The 16,525-nt window shown below is 49.6% G+C and overlaps 4 protein-coding genes across 4 annotated transcripts; 2 read left to right on the forward strand and 2 right to left on the reverse strand.

Moving 5' to 3' along the window:
• Positions 1 to 610: 610 nt before the first annotated feature.
• On the forward strand, positions 611 to 3,564 carry N7533_005767 (Rho family guanine nucleotide exchange factor CDC24; the record flags this gene model as incomplete). The annotated part of the gene is made up of 4 exons (XM_057102417.1): positions 611 to 1,585; positions 1,646 to 1,894; positions 1,959 to 2,145; positions 2,207 to 3,564. The coding sequence occupies 4 exons, from the start codon at positions 611 to 613 to the stop codon at positions 3,562 to 3,564; spliced, it is 2,769 nt and encodes a 922-aa protein (XP_056962047.1).
• Positions 3,565 to 5,019: 1,455 nt separating this feature from the next.
• N7533_005768 (pyridoxal phosphate-dependent aminotransferase) lies at positions 5,020 to 6,666 on the forward strand (the record flags this gene model as incomplete). Its single annotated transcript, XM_057102418.1, has 3 exons — positions 5,020 to 5,101; positions 5,205 to 5,680; positions 5,776 to 6,666. The coding sequence occupies 3 exons, from the start codon at positions 5,020 to 5,022 to the stop codon at positions 6,664 to 6,666; spliced, it is 1,449 nt and encodes a 482-aa protein (XP_056962048.1).
• Positions 6,667 to 11,473: 4,807 nt separating this feature from the next.
• N7533_005769 (uncharacterized protein) lies at positions 11,474 to 11,677 on the reverse strand (the record flags this gene model as incomplete). The annotated part of the gene is made up of 2 exons (XM_057102419.1): positions 11,474 to 11,535; positions 11,560 to 11,677. The coding sequence occupies 2 exons, from the start codon at positions 11,675 to 11,677 to the stop codon at positions 11,474 to 11,476; spliced, it is 180 nt and encodes a 59-aa protein (XP_056962049.1).
• Positions 11,678 to 14,760: 3,083 nt separating this feature from the next.
• On the reverse strand, positions 14,761 to 15,963 carry N7533_005770 (putative C2H2 finger domain protein; the record flags this gene model as incomplete). Its single annotated transcript, XM_057102420.1, has 4 exons — positions 14,761 to 15,346; positions 15,447 to 15,526; positions 15,610 to 15,801; positions 15,910 to 15,963. 4 exons carry the CDS (start codon positions 15,961 to 15,963, stop codon positions 14,761 to 14,763), a joined length of 912 nt encoding a protein of 303 aa, XP_056962050.1.
• Positions 15,964 to 16,525: the final 562 nt, after the last annotated feature.

Below are 16,525 nucleotides of genomic sequence, written 5' to 3' on the forward strand. Positions count from 1 at the left end.
CCTTGTGGGACTCTTTTTTCTTCTTCTTGGAAGTTGACTCTTCCTCCCTCTCCTTGCCGCTCCGTCCCAGTGACCGAGCCTGGTTACCTTCCGACACCTAAGGGGGGGGGTTTGAAACCGCCTCTTTCGTCCGTAAATCGGTAACGCCTGCCAGGCCGCAGTGTCGTACCCGAAACTCGAGTGACTCGGGCTCCATCGATTGGAAATATCGCAGATATCTCGAGAAACCTTTCTTCACCGCCGTCGAGTGGTCCAACTACCATCGGAGGAAAAGTGGCGGTGCGCATTCCGACTTTCTGACTGTTCATATATATACACCACCCTCATTTCCGTACCCTTTGAGGAATCGTTTCCTCACAAGCACATACACCCATCGAAGATCGCATTACCAAATCATCGTCTTGACCGTATTTCCAATCCGCTGCATTCATATCAGCCTGCAACCACTCGCCCTCACTTCCACAACTTCTCGCGCCGCAGGCAATCCATGATCGGCATCCCGACTGCCCGACGCTTGTCGCCTTCCGATCATATACATCTCGGGTCTGCTGCGCGGATCTGAGTAGATGCTGGCTGGTCTGACTGTTGAGCCCGCTCAAAGTCATCCACGATGATTGACTCCGCAACCATGAGCGGTGCTCCAATCGCCGAGGATAATATCATCAATCGGCGTGGTGGAGAGTCGATTTATCAAAGTTGTGTCAATCTCAAGAGGCGACTATCGGAGGTCCCCAACTTTGAACCGTATCTGCAAGAGATGGACGCGGAGGATCGAGAGAAGGGTAACACAGACCCCGTATCTTCGCTGTGGCAATGTCTACGCAATGGATACCCACTGCTGAGCATCTACAATGCCTCTGGGCCAGACGAGGAGTTAATAGTTGACCCGGCGAAAGTCACAGAGGCTAAACGTCCCAAGGCTGCAACCTTCAAGTTCCTCCAAGCATGCTTGCAGGATCTGGCGTTTCCCCAGCAGGATTGTTTCTTAATTACCGATCTCTATGGCGAAAGCACGACTGGTTTCATCAAAGTAATCAAGATGGTAAATCGAGTGATCGACATCCTCGAGATGCAGGGCCACCTAAATCGCTCGGATGTTACCGATGCGCCGGTTGACGCGCAAAATGCCGTGAAACTCACTAAGCGTGAACACATTCTCAAAGAGCTGCTAGAAACGGAGCGCGATTATGTTCATCACTTGCAGAACCTCCAAGCGCTCAAGAAAGAACTGGAGGAGACAGGGGCGCTCACTGGTGACTCTAGCCATCAAATTTTCCTCAACCTCAACAACCTATTGGATTTCGCCCAAAGATTTCTCATCCGAATGGAACAACATTATGCTTTACCCGAGAACATGCAAAATTGGGGAAACCTCTTCTCTTCGCATGAGGAGAACTTGCGACAGTATGAGCCATTTATTGCAAACCAGATACGCTGCGATCAGGTTTGTTTGAAGGAGTGGGATAAAATCAGGTCAGCCCCGCGCCATATAGACCTCCAGCAAATGGTTGCGCAGCCAAAGACCCTGAATGGTTTCTTTGTTAAGCCCTTTCAGCGGTTGACGAGATGGCCGCTCATGCTGACGGTAAGTAATTTTCTTGTACCTCTAATCCACTTTCTTGCGCTGACTGGCCCTTTCCCGCAGGAACTTCGGAAACAAACAGAAGACCCTCAGCTCCAAGCCGATATCACGCAAGCAATCGATACCATCCAAGATGTCTTGGATCAGGCGAATGAAGCAATCCACAAAGAACATTTGGCCGCGGCGGTTGTGGATCTTTCAGAACGAGTTGACGACTGGAAATCGTTGAAGATGGATACCTTTGGGGATCTGCTTCGGTTCGGCACTTTCGCCGTGGTCAAAGGCGATAGTGGCAAGGATAGCGAGCGCGAGGTTTGTGGTTACATTGGTTCCCACGAGGTGGCTCTGATTCATTCATCGCTAACATCTGTTCCAGTATCATATTTTCCTTTTTGAGCGTATTCTTCTGTGCTGCAAGGATATCAACCCCAACAAACAGAAGACCAAGCTTATGATGGGTAAAGATAAGCCCAGCCTTACCGCAAAGGGCAAACCTCGTCTTCAGTTGAAGGGTCGTATCTACATGGCAAATGTCACAGATATTGTCTGTCTCCAGAAGCCAGGTAAGCATTCGGCAGCTCGCATCCACAATCCCAAACCATCGTCCTAACCAACAACAAAAAGGTCTTTACCGCATTCAAATTTTCTGGAAGGGCGACCCCGGTGTTGTTGATAACTTTATCATTCGTTATTCAAACGAAGACACGATGCGCAACTGGTACAAGGACATCGATACCCAAAGAGCAATTCAATCAGAGCGACGTACTCTTCGGCACACTGGTACATCTGATAGCGAATTCACCTACATGGAGGGCATGGCCCATATGCCAAACCCTTACCAGCAGGAGTATGATGCGGACGACAATACTAAAGACCCATACTACTCAGAGTTCACCATGAGCCGAAATGCTTCGAGCACAAGCCTGCGCACTCGTTCCGCGACCGGCGGCAGTTCAAACTCCGTTCCCCATGCCAATGGCCGACCACGTTATGGAGCTAATGATCCGACACTTTCTGTGCATACCCAATTCCCTGCTTCTGGTAGCATGTCGCCAAGCGATCGGAACGCGAATTCATATTTTTCCCCTACGGAAACCCCGTCTACACGCTCCAGTTCCCAGTCAGGGTTTTCGTTTGGACGCCAGAATACGAACTCGACTACTCCATCAACGGTCTGGAATGAAGAGTCAAACCGCTACACCGCACCGGCCTTATCCCGTGGTACTTCAAGAGATGGTACGACCCCGACCGGATACTTCCCTCCTCAGCCCCAACCCAATGGGCGGGGTGCTCAACGCCCGTCGCTGCCTCCACTTTCTGGTCCACAGGGACAGGCCCCCAATGGAACTGCTCAACGCATGCGTTCTGCCAGTAGCCCAGACATTCACCATCACAATAACTTACCTCCGGAATCCCGTCGGTATATGGGAGTCCATACAATGCAGACGGTTGACAATGTGCCAGTGCCTCCCATTCCCGCGCACATGGCCAATATGAAGGCACCTGTCAACCGTAGCCAGAACAACTCTCCTACCAGCCAGCTTCCGATGCGATCTCAACCCCACGTTCACACCACGCAATTCACCGAACCCGAGTACAACGAAACGCGTGGGTCGGGGCAGATCTCCGACCACGCTACATCACCCTTGTCTCAAGAGCCCGATGGAGATCCTTTCATGCCAACCCAGCTTAAGGCCAAGGTGAACTTCGACGATAACTACGTCACGCTGGTGATTGCGACCAATATCCTCTTCCGGTCACTGACGGATCGTGTTGATGCTAAGCTGGCCCGTTTCACGAACCGTTCGATTGGCAACAAGACGGTCCGGCTGCGGTACCGTGATGAGGACGGCGATTTTGTTACGATTGACAGTGACGAGGCCGTCCAACTTGCTTTCATGGAATGGCGGGAGCAGCATCGTGACATGCTCGCCAAGGGTATGGTGGGTGAGATCGAGCTCTATTGCCAAGTAGTTGACTAGATCTGGTCACTTCTATCCCATTTTCCTCATTCCTGTTTCTTTCTTGTGGGGCTCTCTCATAGGTCCTTCGCCGCCTTGGAGTTTTCTTTGCATTGCCCTGGCGCCTGGTCCCTTCTTCTCTCCTCTCTACTTCCCAACTGGATTGGCTTGGGTCTGTTGAACAGCCACGCTTGGAGAGATGGCTCCATTTGCGCCCATCGCCCGCTCTTCCATCTGGTTACGCCACTGTTGGATTCCATGTGGCTAACTCACGGCGGTTTGAACAGAGCTTCTGCATAATGAGTTAATTGCGGCAATGACGGTGCCGAGAAATTCTACCTCTGGCAACCCTCACTATCTTCCCATCTTCTCATATTCCCCCATATCTCTCATATCCCCCCTTTGCCCCCTTTTTTCACGTCCTGTTTCCTCGGGCTATTAGTTCCGTGGCGGGAGCGCATGATGATTGCACTATTGATCAACGTTGTCCGAATTTCCACGAACGTATGAAGCACCTTCCATGATGTATGAAGCACCTTCCATGATGTATGCATACTCTTGTTTGGATTCTGTACTTTGTGGTAGCCTGCATGCAGGCATAGTCCTGGCGCTTTGGAATTTAACACTATTTGATCCTGATTTTGGTTTATTTTATTTTATTCATTTTTCTCATTTTATTTTATTTTCTTTCTTTTTGGGAATATCTTTGTATCCTTGGAAGGCCTGGTTCTCTATTCGTAGTCGTTGGGTCTTGAATCATGAATTTTGAAACTGGGAGGATTGATGATGGCGTCATTGAGATATCGGGATGCCGCGTTCTTTCGGAAGTCTCGGCTTCACAAAGCTTGGCAGAGCTTTGAAGTCTAAAGGACAGTCTATCTCGGTACTTGAACATCTAAATCAGTGGTACCTGAGCCTGAGGTTGTATCCGTACCTGAACTTAATGTTTGGAATGACATAAACCCTCTGGCTGTTTATAAATGAATCTATTAGCCACTCGGACTCGGCCACGTTGCAATTCTGGGGGGGGGGAGGACTGAATCCTGAACCTGAACCAGCTTTACGGATGTGCAAGTCATGAATGAAAAATCACGCAAACCATGGGAGTGAACGAGCCATTATCGGGTCCCTGCGAAGGCAGATGCGGCATTTATACCCAAAGAAAAAGTAAAGGGAGAGTTTTAGTTTCAGGTCCGGCCAGTTCGGAGGCTTCGTCGAATGGCACAGTTCTTCGATCAATATAAGAGTGGAGTGTATTGTTGCGGTCAACGTCAACCCCAATGGAAAACTAGTCCCCTCCACGTTGCCTCCCCCCTCCTTTTTATTTTTGCCTCAACTTGTTACCTTCCCTTTTGAAACATTCCCCTAAAAACTGAACTCTCAACCTTTTTTGTTCTATCACTGCATCCCATCTTACGCTAATTCCATAGTGGATCAAGGCTTGCATTCAAGTTAAATCGTGCAACACTGCCAAGAATGTCTTTCTCCGGCCGCCGCGTCAGTATTCTGCGCCCCTCCAACCGGCGCCTCTCCGTCAGCAAGGGACTATCCGAGAACGGTGAGTATCTTCTGCTTTGGGTTCCCTCCGAGTTTGAAAAGAAAAAGAAAAAGAAAAAAAGCAAGATAAGATCCGGACTGACGTCCCGATCTCCCGATTTCAGAGGAACGGTCCGAGACTCATCGTCAATTCCGAACTGCCCACGAGGGTCACCGTCCCCACGCCGGTCTTGACGCTTCCCGTGCTTCCACTGGTGTTGTCTGGTGCACAGAACGTGCCTCCGAGCATGGTTATTCCGATGACCCTTCCGCCTGGGCCAACCTAGGTCAAGGTGCCCCCGAAGCCGACGATGATATCGAGGGAAGCTTCCCCCGCCCAACGTCGATCCCCATAACATCTGCCGCCCGGGAATACGGCCCGACCGCCGGTATCAAGCCATTGCGTGCCGCTGTCGCTCGTCTGTATAACGAGCATTACCGCCAAGGCAAGGCCAGCCAGTATACCTGGGAGAATGTCTGCATTGTGCCTGGTGGACGTGCGGGTTTGATCCGTATCGCTGCCATCTTGGGTAACTCGTACCTCTCGTTCCCCATTCCGGATTACTCGGCATACAATGAGATGCTCACCCTGTTCAAGAATGTATGTGAGACACTTGTCTCGGGATGAGCGGTCCCCGTTGCAATTGCAACCTGAAGTGGATGGAATGTATACTAACCATGACGTGAAAACACTAGATTGCCCCCATCCCCATGCCGCTGTCTCAGGACGACCACTATCACATCCATCCCAATAAGATCGCCGAGGAAATCGCCCGTGGCACCCAGGTGCTGCTAACCTCCAACCCCCGTAATCCCACAGGTCACTTCGTATCACACGAGGAGCTCGCTGAGATCCAGGATATCTGCCGTGACCGCGCGACTCTGATTCTGGACGAGTTCTACGGTGGCTACAATTACACGACCGGCTGCGATGGCAGCACGATCAGTGGAGCCGAGCACATCGTTGACGTTAACCAGGACGACGTGCTTCTGATTGATGGTCTCACCAAGCGCTTCCGTCTTCCCGGCTGGCGTATTGCTTGGGTCGTTGGACCTAAGGACTTCGTTGACGCCCTCGGTTCGGCTGGTTCGTACCTGGACGGCGGTGCTAATGTTCCTTTCCAGGAGGCCGCGATCCCCATGCTGGAGCCATCGCTCGTCCGTGAGGAAATGAAGGCGCTGCAAACACACTTCGTTGAGAAGCGTGACTATGTCCTGGGTCGACTGCACGAGATTGGATTCCGTGTGCAGGATGTGCCTCAGGCGACCTTCTATATTTGGCTTGACCTGACTTCCCTCGACCCGCCTCTGCCCAAGGAGGCCAACATCTCTGATGGTCTGAACTTCTTCAACGCCCTGCTGACTGAGAAGGTCATCGTTGTCCCAGGTATCTTCTTTGATCTGAACCCGGCTAAACGCCGTGACCTGTTTGACAGCCCTTGTCACCACTTCGTTCGTCTCAGCTATGGTCCCAAGATGGATGTCCTGAAGAAGGGTCTGGACGGCATTGAGAGGGTCATCAAGCGGGCGCGCGAGATCGGCGTCAAGAAGCAGTGGGAGGACGAGGTTGCCATTCAGGATGATTAGATTTCGTCTGAATTCGAACCTCAACAAAGAAGGCCCTTCGATGATTTATGAGATGTTGTTGCAGTAGTTTTGATCCGTCTGGCTGTGCCTGACGAGTATTTTAGCATCAGTGATATACGAGTTTCCTTTGCTACTATGAGATCGCCATTTTGTAGATTGTATTGATAGTAGTGTAATTGGAATTGCGTGGGTTTGGGTTCTTTTGGAAGAATGTTTTTAAGCACATCTGCTCATAGTATGTAACTAGGAGAAGAGGCAGAAGCCAGTAATCAACCTCGGTGATATGGGAGACACTATGTACGTTGAACGTACGGAGTAGACTTTGCGTGATTTTCTAAGTGGTGCATGAGACCGACAGGGATCCGCAGATACCTAGGTAACGAATTCTTCCATAAATGTACTCCGTAGTAAGGTTCTACAGTATAGCTTCAAGTTTGAGGCAAAATTCCCGAGGTCTTTTCACTAATATCGCCAAACGAAAAACTAGACTCAGAAAGTTCTACTAGGGTCGCCACCTATACGATTGATCGATTCTCACAATTCATCCATATGGTCTTCATCTCTTTCCTCTCGTGCCGTCATTAATTTGCGACCGCCATCAAGCGAGGAAAAGTATTCCAAGGTAGTATACGAAAACGAGAGGGAGGAGCCAAGGAATATTCATATTACCAACACGGTATTATAAATACTCTAGGCTGATACCACAATACATACCGTACTGAGAATATACGCCATGAAATACAAGACGGGGGAATAAACCCCCACAGCCACTCAGACCGCGCGGATGATTTGCAACTAACTTGGAACAGGAAAGGCCACGAGAGCAAGTGGGCCAATGGCTGGCGGCAGTGACCGCTATTCGTCTAGTTTTACTGAAAGTAGTTTAGCTTGGAGCGTGAAGTGGATTGGTGTTGGTGGGAAACCAGCAACCACACATACCGACAGTATTACTAATATACAGTACACACTATCTCAAAGGTAACGGGAATTTAATGCTCTGGTGTACAACCTCACCACCCTTTTCCTAACCAGGTAGCCCGGAGAGGGCCCAGCTTCCAACGAACCGGAAGATGAAACTAAATCTCATTTTGCCGACGAGAGTTCGATCTGACAGCAGTCTCCCCACTTCACCACACGGTTCTTGACTCGTTTCTCTGCCAAGCACTGCGTGGGAAAAGAAAACCCGCGCTAAAGCGCATGATCGATAACCCAGCTTAGTTGCTCCGGCTGAGTATACCGCCGGTCGGGGTGCGAATGTCATTAAGTGGAGATATTCTGGCAGCTCCAGCAGCTCCAGTAGCAGTGGCACTTCTTTGATCTGGGCCCTCGACCCTTTCATTCAAGTACCTTATGGTATGCTGGATCTATGCCATGTGGTCCATCGTTATCAATATAGGGATTTACGTCTCATCCAATTATAGACCCCGGACAATCATTTTGAAACTCTCGCAACCACTTCTTGACCTCTTGACCCCCTCAATCGAAAACAATAGAGTTGCCGAGAGGGTTCAAAGGTTTGGGTTCGGCCTGAGCCGCGACACAACGCAACCTTCCCCCACCAGTCGCGTACATGCACTATGTACTGTTATGTATATCTGGTACTGGTTACTAGTACTATCCGTACCTCAGTCGGCTCGGCTCCAGTGGGGTTTGTCGTGTGGGATACATATGTCGATCGCTCGTATCTTGAGCAATTCCTGCCTCATGTGGCCACGGGACTGTTTCTCAATTGATTCCGCACGGCCTCGACCTCTGACCCTCCCCGGCTCCATCAAAGCTTGTTTTTTTCTGTTTCCCTGGCCAGGAGATCGATCTAGGCTGAAAACAGCAAATGCCATTCGGATCATCATGAAGAGGTGTCAGGTTGGACGGGGATGTGTTACACTGGTCTCAGTCCTGGTCTTGACTTTGACCTTGGCCTTGGCCCTGGTCCCTTTCATTCACTACTTCTTCCTCCCTTTCATTATTTCCTTCTGCTTGAGTTGAAAGACTCGATCAAGATGACTCAAAATGAGCAAACGGCGGAATTTTCCAAGTCGACCTTAAGGATTTATTCCCAGACGGAAACTGTTTCCGTACCTAGTACATTATTTTCTAATAGAGGAAGTATGGCCGGGCGGGTTTCGAGACGACAGCCGACTTGATGTCCCAACTGGGGATTACTTTGAACCAGTCAGCGTTTACCTTGCGGGCTTGACCAAACCTCTGGGTTCCGTGGACAAGTCAGGGACAATGTCTTTCACTATTTCACTTCATCTCGTTCTCCGTACAAGTGCCATACATGGCTCCATCGTTCCAGCAACCAGGAACCCAATCTGCGGGCCTAGTGGACCCCGGGAACGGTCAAGTAGCGTACTCCGCAGTGTATCTTTCGGTTACACCTAGTATGTATGTACGGAGTATACATACTGTACAATCTGTTCTCTGCTTTTTCTTACCCTTCCAAGGTTTACACTTTACACACGACGGGACGCACCCACCACTCCCTGGTGCCTCCCCCAGAAGAGCTCCTCTTCCCATCCAACGTCGCGCGGCCCAAGCTCCTTCAGCTGAAAATCTGCAGCTTGGGATTGGACAGACGTGAAAGGAGCTTCTGCATTTTCCCCAGTGCTAGGTCGATCGCTTGATGGATCGTCTTTTCCCCCTCCCCTTTCCCCTTGGTCTTGGCACTCTCCATGTTTACCCCTTGCGTGGTGCATGACTTGGGGGAGTCTCAAAGGGATGGGTCGGAGATTCTCGGAGTTTTCTCAGAATTGTTTAACACTTAGCGCTATGTGTGCTGCATATCGGTACCGATCATTTCTATCTGTCGTGTGACATAGGGCAAATTCTTTCAACTTATCTTTTACTCTGTACTCTCTGTCTTTGCATGGGCTATCTCTCATCTGCCTCTTTTTTATTCTTTTCCCTTTTTTTTTTTTTTCTTCTTCTTTGCGGTAATTCTGTTATCTTCTTTTTCTCTTTCTAATAGTATCTTTCAATATTACCATATATATTCCAAACAGTATCTCAACGCCAGCCTTGTTCTCCACCGCCCCGCAGCGCGCCAATACAAGCGACAAGAACTCGGCGCCTAGAACGTCGGAGTTAGGACTTGGCCGAGGTGCAACTTTCTTACTAGCTTGAACTATGATACGTCACTGCTCGGCTGGACGAGACGGGGCCAGGGAATATCCCTGTTCCAGACCCCAACTGCCAACCCCCTTTTGGTCAAGACAGCACTAACACCGGAAATAGAGTGCGAGGTTGAGTTCCACCTCCTGGAACCCATCCCCGCAGATCGTTCTCTCGCTTGGACTTCATACCCGTTTCTGATGTGATGAGCTGAGATGAGATGAGATGAGTTGACCTTTCTATTTCAGAATTCTCCCCCCCAAGTTGACTACTCCACGGATTGTAGACAATCTAATAAGCGGCAAGCTGCAGTCTCAAATGACCAAGTACCATTCAAAGTTTCCCTACTGCACACTCCATCCTTCATGTGTCCAATTAAATGCACTTATGCTGTACATACATGCCTGCATCCACAAGTATAGTGTGCATTACTCCGTACTAGTCTCCGTAATGGAGATACCGAAAAGTCGCCTGCTGGCCCCATTGTACCCAACCCCTTCAACCTATCACTCACTCTGATTGGCACTCGATTCGCCAGGCGCTTGGCTTTTCCTTGTAGCCAATCCAGCTCACTAAGAGGGTGGGCTACGATCGCCCGAGATCGAGAGGGGGAGGGTGGCCAGCTAGCGTCGCACGCGATGATTTGCCTTCATTAAGTATGTCGTATTGAGAAGGGTGGAGTGGCCAGCGTCTCGCGTATCAGCGCGCGCGAGAGAGAGGGAGGGGGGCCGTATTCAAAGCTACAGTACAATATACCGCCAAGACAACCACTTGGGATAGTACGGGCGCGCGATGCAACTAGGTGCAGAAACGGTGATCCTGTGGCGCCGTGGGCCTCGGTGCTAAGAGTGGCCCTAGATGTTATGCGGGTTTCCTTGTTTCAGGTATTGTTGGCAGTAGTGTCTTTCTGTCGCCATGCGGGATGCCTGGGGCGCCCGTGGATATTCTCATCCCGTGGCTAGTTTTCTTCCGATCATTTTCTATCCGTACATACATGCACTACTACGATCAGTCGATCACTAGTGATGACGCCCGATGATCGGTGTTCGGATCCGAGTCTTCGGTGAGACATGTTGGTATTAAAAGGAAGGTTGTATTCGAGGTGGCGCGGTTGTTCATAGTGACCTTATACACATGACGGATACTTCCATATTTGAGATGCTAATTTGCATACTATCATCAAAGCCGGTGAGGAAATTGAAAATGGAAATGCCCTGCGAGCAGGGAAATGTGAAACCACGGTCTTGGGTATAGATCCACCCTAATATTACGGTCGCTTCCTAGTCTGTAGGCGAGTCGCCCTAAGGAAATGAGTTGGACAAGGGATCCTGGTCTTGCTTGTCGGCTCATCTGCATGTCGCTATCGCCATCAATGTGCCCAAATTATACCCTAGGGTGGCATGCACCGACGATCCTAGTGCTCCAGTCTAGTATCTAGTGGAAATTAGGTATCCTCGATCATTCCAGAGTATTTGGGCGATGAGTAGCGATTTCGATTCTGAATTACTTCTTTGCCATATCGGGTTGATGCGCGAAATAGAACGCAGTGGCTTGAATTGCCTCGGCTATGTTGATATGTACCCTCAATATGAACTGTACAGAGTGTAAAATCGGACATTAAAAGTAACTACTGCTGCCCATCCGACAACCCGATATGGCGGTGAAATCATAGCGATCCCATTAGTCCGTTCGTCTAGTTCTGAAGCAAGTACTCCGGACTAGAAAACGGCGATCCTTTAGACCCAGCCGTGGGACCTGTCGGGTGGATGTGATGCATACATTCGATTGGTGGCAGGGGTGGGATTGACGTGAGCTTGCTCCGATCGAGGGTTGGGTCAACCCCATCGGCGTCAAAACTAGCCCCAAAGCTGAAATGAACAGCGCCACGCAGCTCCATCCTGGGGAAAGACGAGCACCGATCAAATTACTGGCGGCAGATAGATCCCTTTCTTTCCCGATGGCTGCGACTGCCCTATCTCCGGAGTCATTACCCCCCATCAATAATCAACCTCCTATTCCCTTTACGACAGCCGTTGTTGGAAGAACCGCCGCCAAGTTCAGTATACTGGTACTGCACTGCGCAGCTCAGGCCTCCTGTAACCGCGACTGTGGGGAACCAACTCATTCAGCCTCAATTCCTGGGAAACGAACCCTCCAACCAGAACCAAAACTCTCCGAGCGCAGGATATGTACATATGCGTCCACTGACGTCGTTCGGCCTCAGGGGCTTACCTTGAAGCGTTTCCTACGGCTAATGCATTGCCAGGTACACCCAGCCGTGCTGCCCGAAGCGACAATCTACTAGCAGGGCTCAAAGGTTAGCCCCCCTGGCCTCTGTGCCTTCCGACGATGAGGGATTAAAGATGTTTTATTCCGACAAGCCTCGAATCTCGAGTACACGTACTTACCTAGGTAGCGTAGTCACATACATAGTTAGTTGGTAGTGCCCAATCCCTGTCACGATCTGCGCCCTCCCTCCACCATGAGTGGGTTTATTTCGGCCCGTCCGGAGACTCCGCATTTACTACTCTGTACGATGGATTCATATGCTTTGCTTTTTGCGTTTCTGTTCTTTTTCGGTTTCATTTGGTTCTGGTTGGCCCCCAACCCACATGAAGAAAATTTTGTTCCCCAGCCGCTATTTGACCTAAACGATGTCGTAATTTACTAATTCTACAAACCAATCCTTAGCTATCGTGTTTAGGCAAGTGAAGGCTGTACTTTCTTCGAGGCCAAACTAAACCTAAAACCACGCCAATCATCAAGTCGAAACTAAAATAGAGGGGAAGAAAACGAAAATCAGAGCATAGCTTGGAAAGCAAAGTCAGTTAGACACCGGAAAATAATAGATTACTCCCTACGTCGTAGTAGTTGCATAGCCCCGTCCGCTCTTCTCCGGGGCAGGTAGAATGTCCACTATTCAGATACCACTTCTAAACTCCTCTCAAGCGCAGCCGACACCATCCTCGAATTGTAAAACGATCAACGGGGAAGCGGTGATGGAAGCTGCATTTCAAGTACAACAACCAAGGACGAGATCAAGTTTGCTTTGTGCTCTGTATCTAAGGTTCGGACGAGTTCGCAGTTTATTCGGCCTTCCTTTGTTTAGCATCCGTGCTCATTCTTATTTTCTCATTCCTCACGCTTTTATGTAGGTACGCCCGTACATCCATGTAACTACTGTAATTTCATTATTGGAGATACCACCTTGTAAATGCCAATCCTGGCAAGTTTAGTAAGTCCATATAGATCCCACGAATCGCAACTCACCCGGCTTGCCATCTGCAGTTCTAGCACTGTACATGTCTCACAAGGTTGCGAGCGCTCTCACACACACACACACACTCTCTCTCTCTCTCTCTCTCTCTCTCTTTTCTCTCCCTGGCATCGTCATATTGCCACGATAGACTCATCACTTGTACAGATGCGCCTTCTGTAGTGTCGATCTGACAAGCCCACGCGTGCATACTGTGCGTACCAGTGGCGATCCAGCCAAGGGGGGGGGGGGGCAGACGTAAGTGTACACTATAGATTTTTTTTTCTTTCTTTCTCCGTTTCACACTAGACTCCTGCATTCCACATAAAAACCTTCAATGTTGAATGCGTAATGAAATCACGAATATAGTGGTTATTTTCGTGTTGCCTTTCCAACTAGTCCCTGTTAGTAGGTTGCTGATTGGGATTTTGGAACATTCTTTGTCTCTCACAGTTCGCCGCCGCCTTCAGACCCAACCAGACGGTTCGCCTCGGAACTCTCCAAACTCAACGGAAATGCGGACGTCGCACCCTGGTCTCTCCTTTCTCGTTGCTCTGGGCCCCTCTGGTAAGCGATTGTGACCGCACGAATGAGAATGCATCACCCTTTGTTAGTTAGGTCAACAAGGACCTCGCCGTTCTCCCAACCTGACTCTGAAAGCCTTGGCTTGACCAACCAAGCCCCACTTCCAAAGCCACGAGTCCTGCACGCCATGCATTCCTCGGATCGTAGACCAATCTGGGCGATGCCTTCATTGCCTGTCAGCGCGAAGACAGAAAAATGCGAGGGATGATTTCTTTTTGGCTTTGGGCTTTGGGGGTGTTTTTTTTTTTTGGTTTGGCTAAGCTGGAATCAGCGACAGCGCGTACGGAGTGAACACTCCGTACTTCGTCCTCTACACCAGAGTTGGTGGGTGTACCTGTCCTGGATTGATTGAAACTTATGAAATGATTCAGGACAGGCCCACTCGGCGTGTCTCGGCTCTTATCTAGTGGTTCTGGGGAGGGGAGGTTGGCGCCACAACATCGTAATCATTGGCTGATCGGTCCATCGGGAATTAGATGCTGTTTTTTTTACAAAGTAAAGCACCAAGCAGGTTGTTGGAATATTTTGCCATCGTCTTATGCGAAAGTTCACTCATCAGAATTTCTTCGTACCTCGTAGAAAGAAGGGAGGAAGGGCTAAAATGAAAGAGACCCCAAGAAGTAAAGGAAAAACGAGTAACACATCTCATGCCCCAGGTATCAAGGAAGACAAAGCAGGCGCAAAGTAGAAGAAAACATGGATAAGGAATAGAGTAAAATGGAAGAATGAATCCATAAGAAAAAAAAAAAGGTGTAAAACGTCTTCCCGCTCCATTTAATGAGACATAGAAGATGACCAAATGGAATAAAGAAACCGACCACAAAAATTCTGAGAGGAGAGGGAATCCAAACAAAAAGAAAAGCTCCCGGGAAAGCCGAGGCCAATAAAGCCTTAAATAATAAATAGTGAAAGAGAGAGATAGAGGTAAATAAAGTAAATGTAAAGAGACGAATACAAACTCGAGAGATGCTGGAGTGTCCCACCTGTTCTTGAAACGCATGCAGGAACATCAACGAAACTGGGAATCGGAAATCGGGAATCGGGACATAGAAAAGTCGTGACGGGCATCAATCGCACCAGATTTCCACACATACACTTCATGCCGGATTTCTTTTTATCCTACTCCCAAGAAACCCCAGTCAGTCCCCTCCGGTTGGTTCAAGATCCGGGTGGGGGGGTTTGTACTGGTGAAAATTGGGATGGTATCCCACCATCATGGGCTGTCCATCTGGCATTTGGTGACCCGGAAATTGGGGCTGGTGGTATTCTGGCGGTAGATAATTTGTTCGTGGATTGGGGTCATAGCGCTGCTGCATCATATGCATGTATTGTTGCTGCTGCTGCTGCTGCTGCTGCTGTTGTTGCGGGTGAGGATGCGGGTGTGGGTGCGGCGGAGCATGTTGCTGGGGAGCATGAGGCAGGCTCATAGACGAGGTGACGGGTACGTTCTGTGGGACGATCGGCGGTGCGGACTCGTGTACTGGTACTCCTCCCATCTGAACACTTGGCGGGGAATAGAAATCATGATTAGGTGTCGCCGAGTTGGAGTAATAGGGCTGCTGAGCGATGAGGTAACTGTCATTGCCGTTGGGTATGGATACCGTCACGGGAGTGTGATGTTGATAGGAGTGTTCCGAGGTCGCATCTTCCGAAGATGGTCGAGTCAAGGAGCCAGGAGGGTGCGAACGATGCTGATGCTTAGTGAGAGTGGTTTTACGGCAAAAACTGGATGAGTGGGAAGAGAGTCAGAGTCAGAGTCAGCTTTAGAGAGAGAAGGAGTGACCTGATGCTTTGCGACAAAGCTCTGGGTTATGCGCGGGCCTACCTTCGTTCACAAGTTGGTTCCTGACAGATATAAGGTCTTTTCCCAGTGTGGATTCGTCGATGACGAGCTAAACTGGAAGACTTTGGGACAGGTTAATATGGTGGAACTTGAAACTTGAAGCCGATAGATTGGGGACGGGGAAAGGCGGGCTTGTGTAGCTTACATCGGAGAAGGCCTTCTGGCACCCATCGTGGTCACAGACATGCGGCTTTTCGCCAGTGTGGGTACGTGAGTGCACAGTCAGGGCACTGCGTTGAATGAAACTCTTGTTGCAATTCTCGACATTACAATGATAAGGTCGTTCATTGGTATGTATGCGATAATGGCGACAGAGATCTGACTTGCGATTGAAGGACTGGTGGAAACGAAAGGTCTCAGGTTAGGGGCCAAAACACCGGAAATAAAAATGGAAGAAAGGAAAAGGAAAGGAAAGGAAAAAAGAAAGAAAGAAACGAGAACATACCTTGCCACAATTCTCCCAAGAACAGTTGAAATCGCGCCCACTACGAGAAGCCATGACTGCGAGTGGGATCGAGGTCGAGCTTCAGGTTGCGGGGGAAGCGGGTCGCGGGAGTAAAGCGACGTGGAGATAAGAAAGGGAAATTCTTCGAAAGAAGAAATGGGAAGAGAGGGGAAAGAGGGAATGTCAGCGCATGCGAGGTGCGAATAATCCACAAGGATTCCGGGATAGACCTGGTCAGGCCGGATGAATAGTAACCGGGATGGTCAAGTAAGCCTGGGGCATAATAGAGGTTTAATATAAAGGGAGGAAAGGGACCAAAAACAAATGGGGAAGAGAAGGGGCCCGGGGGAGGGGAGAGGGGGATGATAGACGATATAAAGAAGATGAGAGAGAGAGACGCGCCCCAGAGAGAGAGAGAGAGAGATGGAGATTGGAGAGAGCCACAGAGAAGAGCCACAGAGACAACAGCTATTACTGGAGTGTCCCAAGTCGCCTTCATGGACAAGATCTGGGAAGGGAAATAACGGTGCGGATAGGACCGTAAAAGGCAGTTTCATTAGAAATATTACGATTTTCTTTTTTAGGGATTTTGGATTTGATTATTTGGGGATTTAAT

The sequence above is a fragment of the Penicillium manginii genome (assembly GCF_028828005.1).
Source record: "Penicillium manginii strain IBT 31320 chromosome Unknown utg000004l:1.0-7231830.0:1.0-7236170.0, whole genome shotgun sequence".
In the NCBI taxonomy this organism is placed as follows: Eukaryota; Fungi; Ascomycota; class Eurotiomycetes; order Eurotiales; family Aspergillaceae; genus Penicillium; species Penicillium manginii.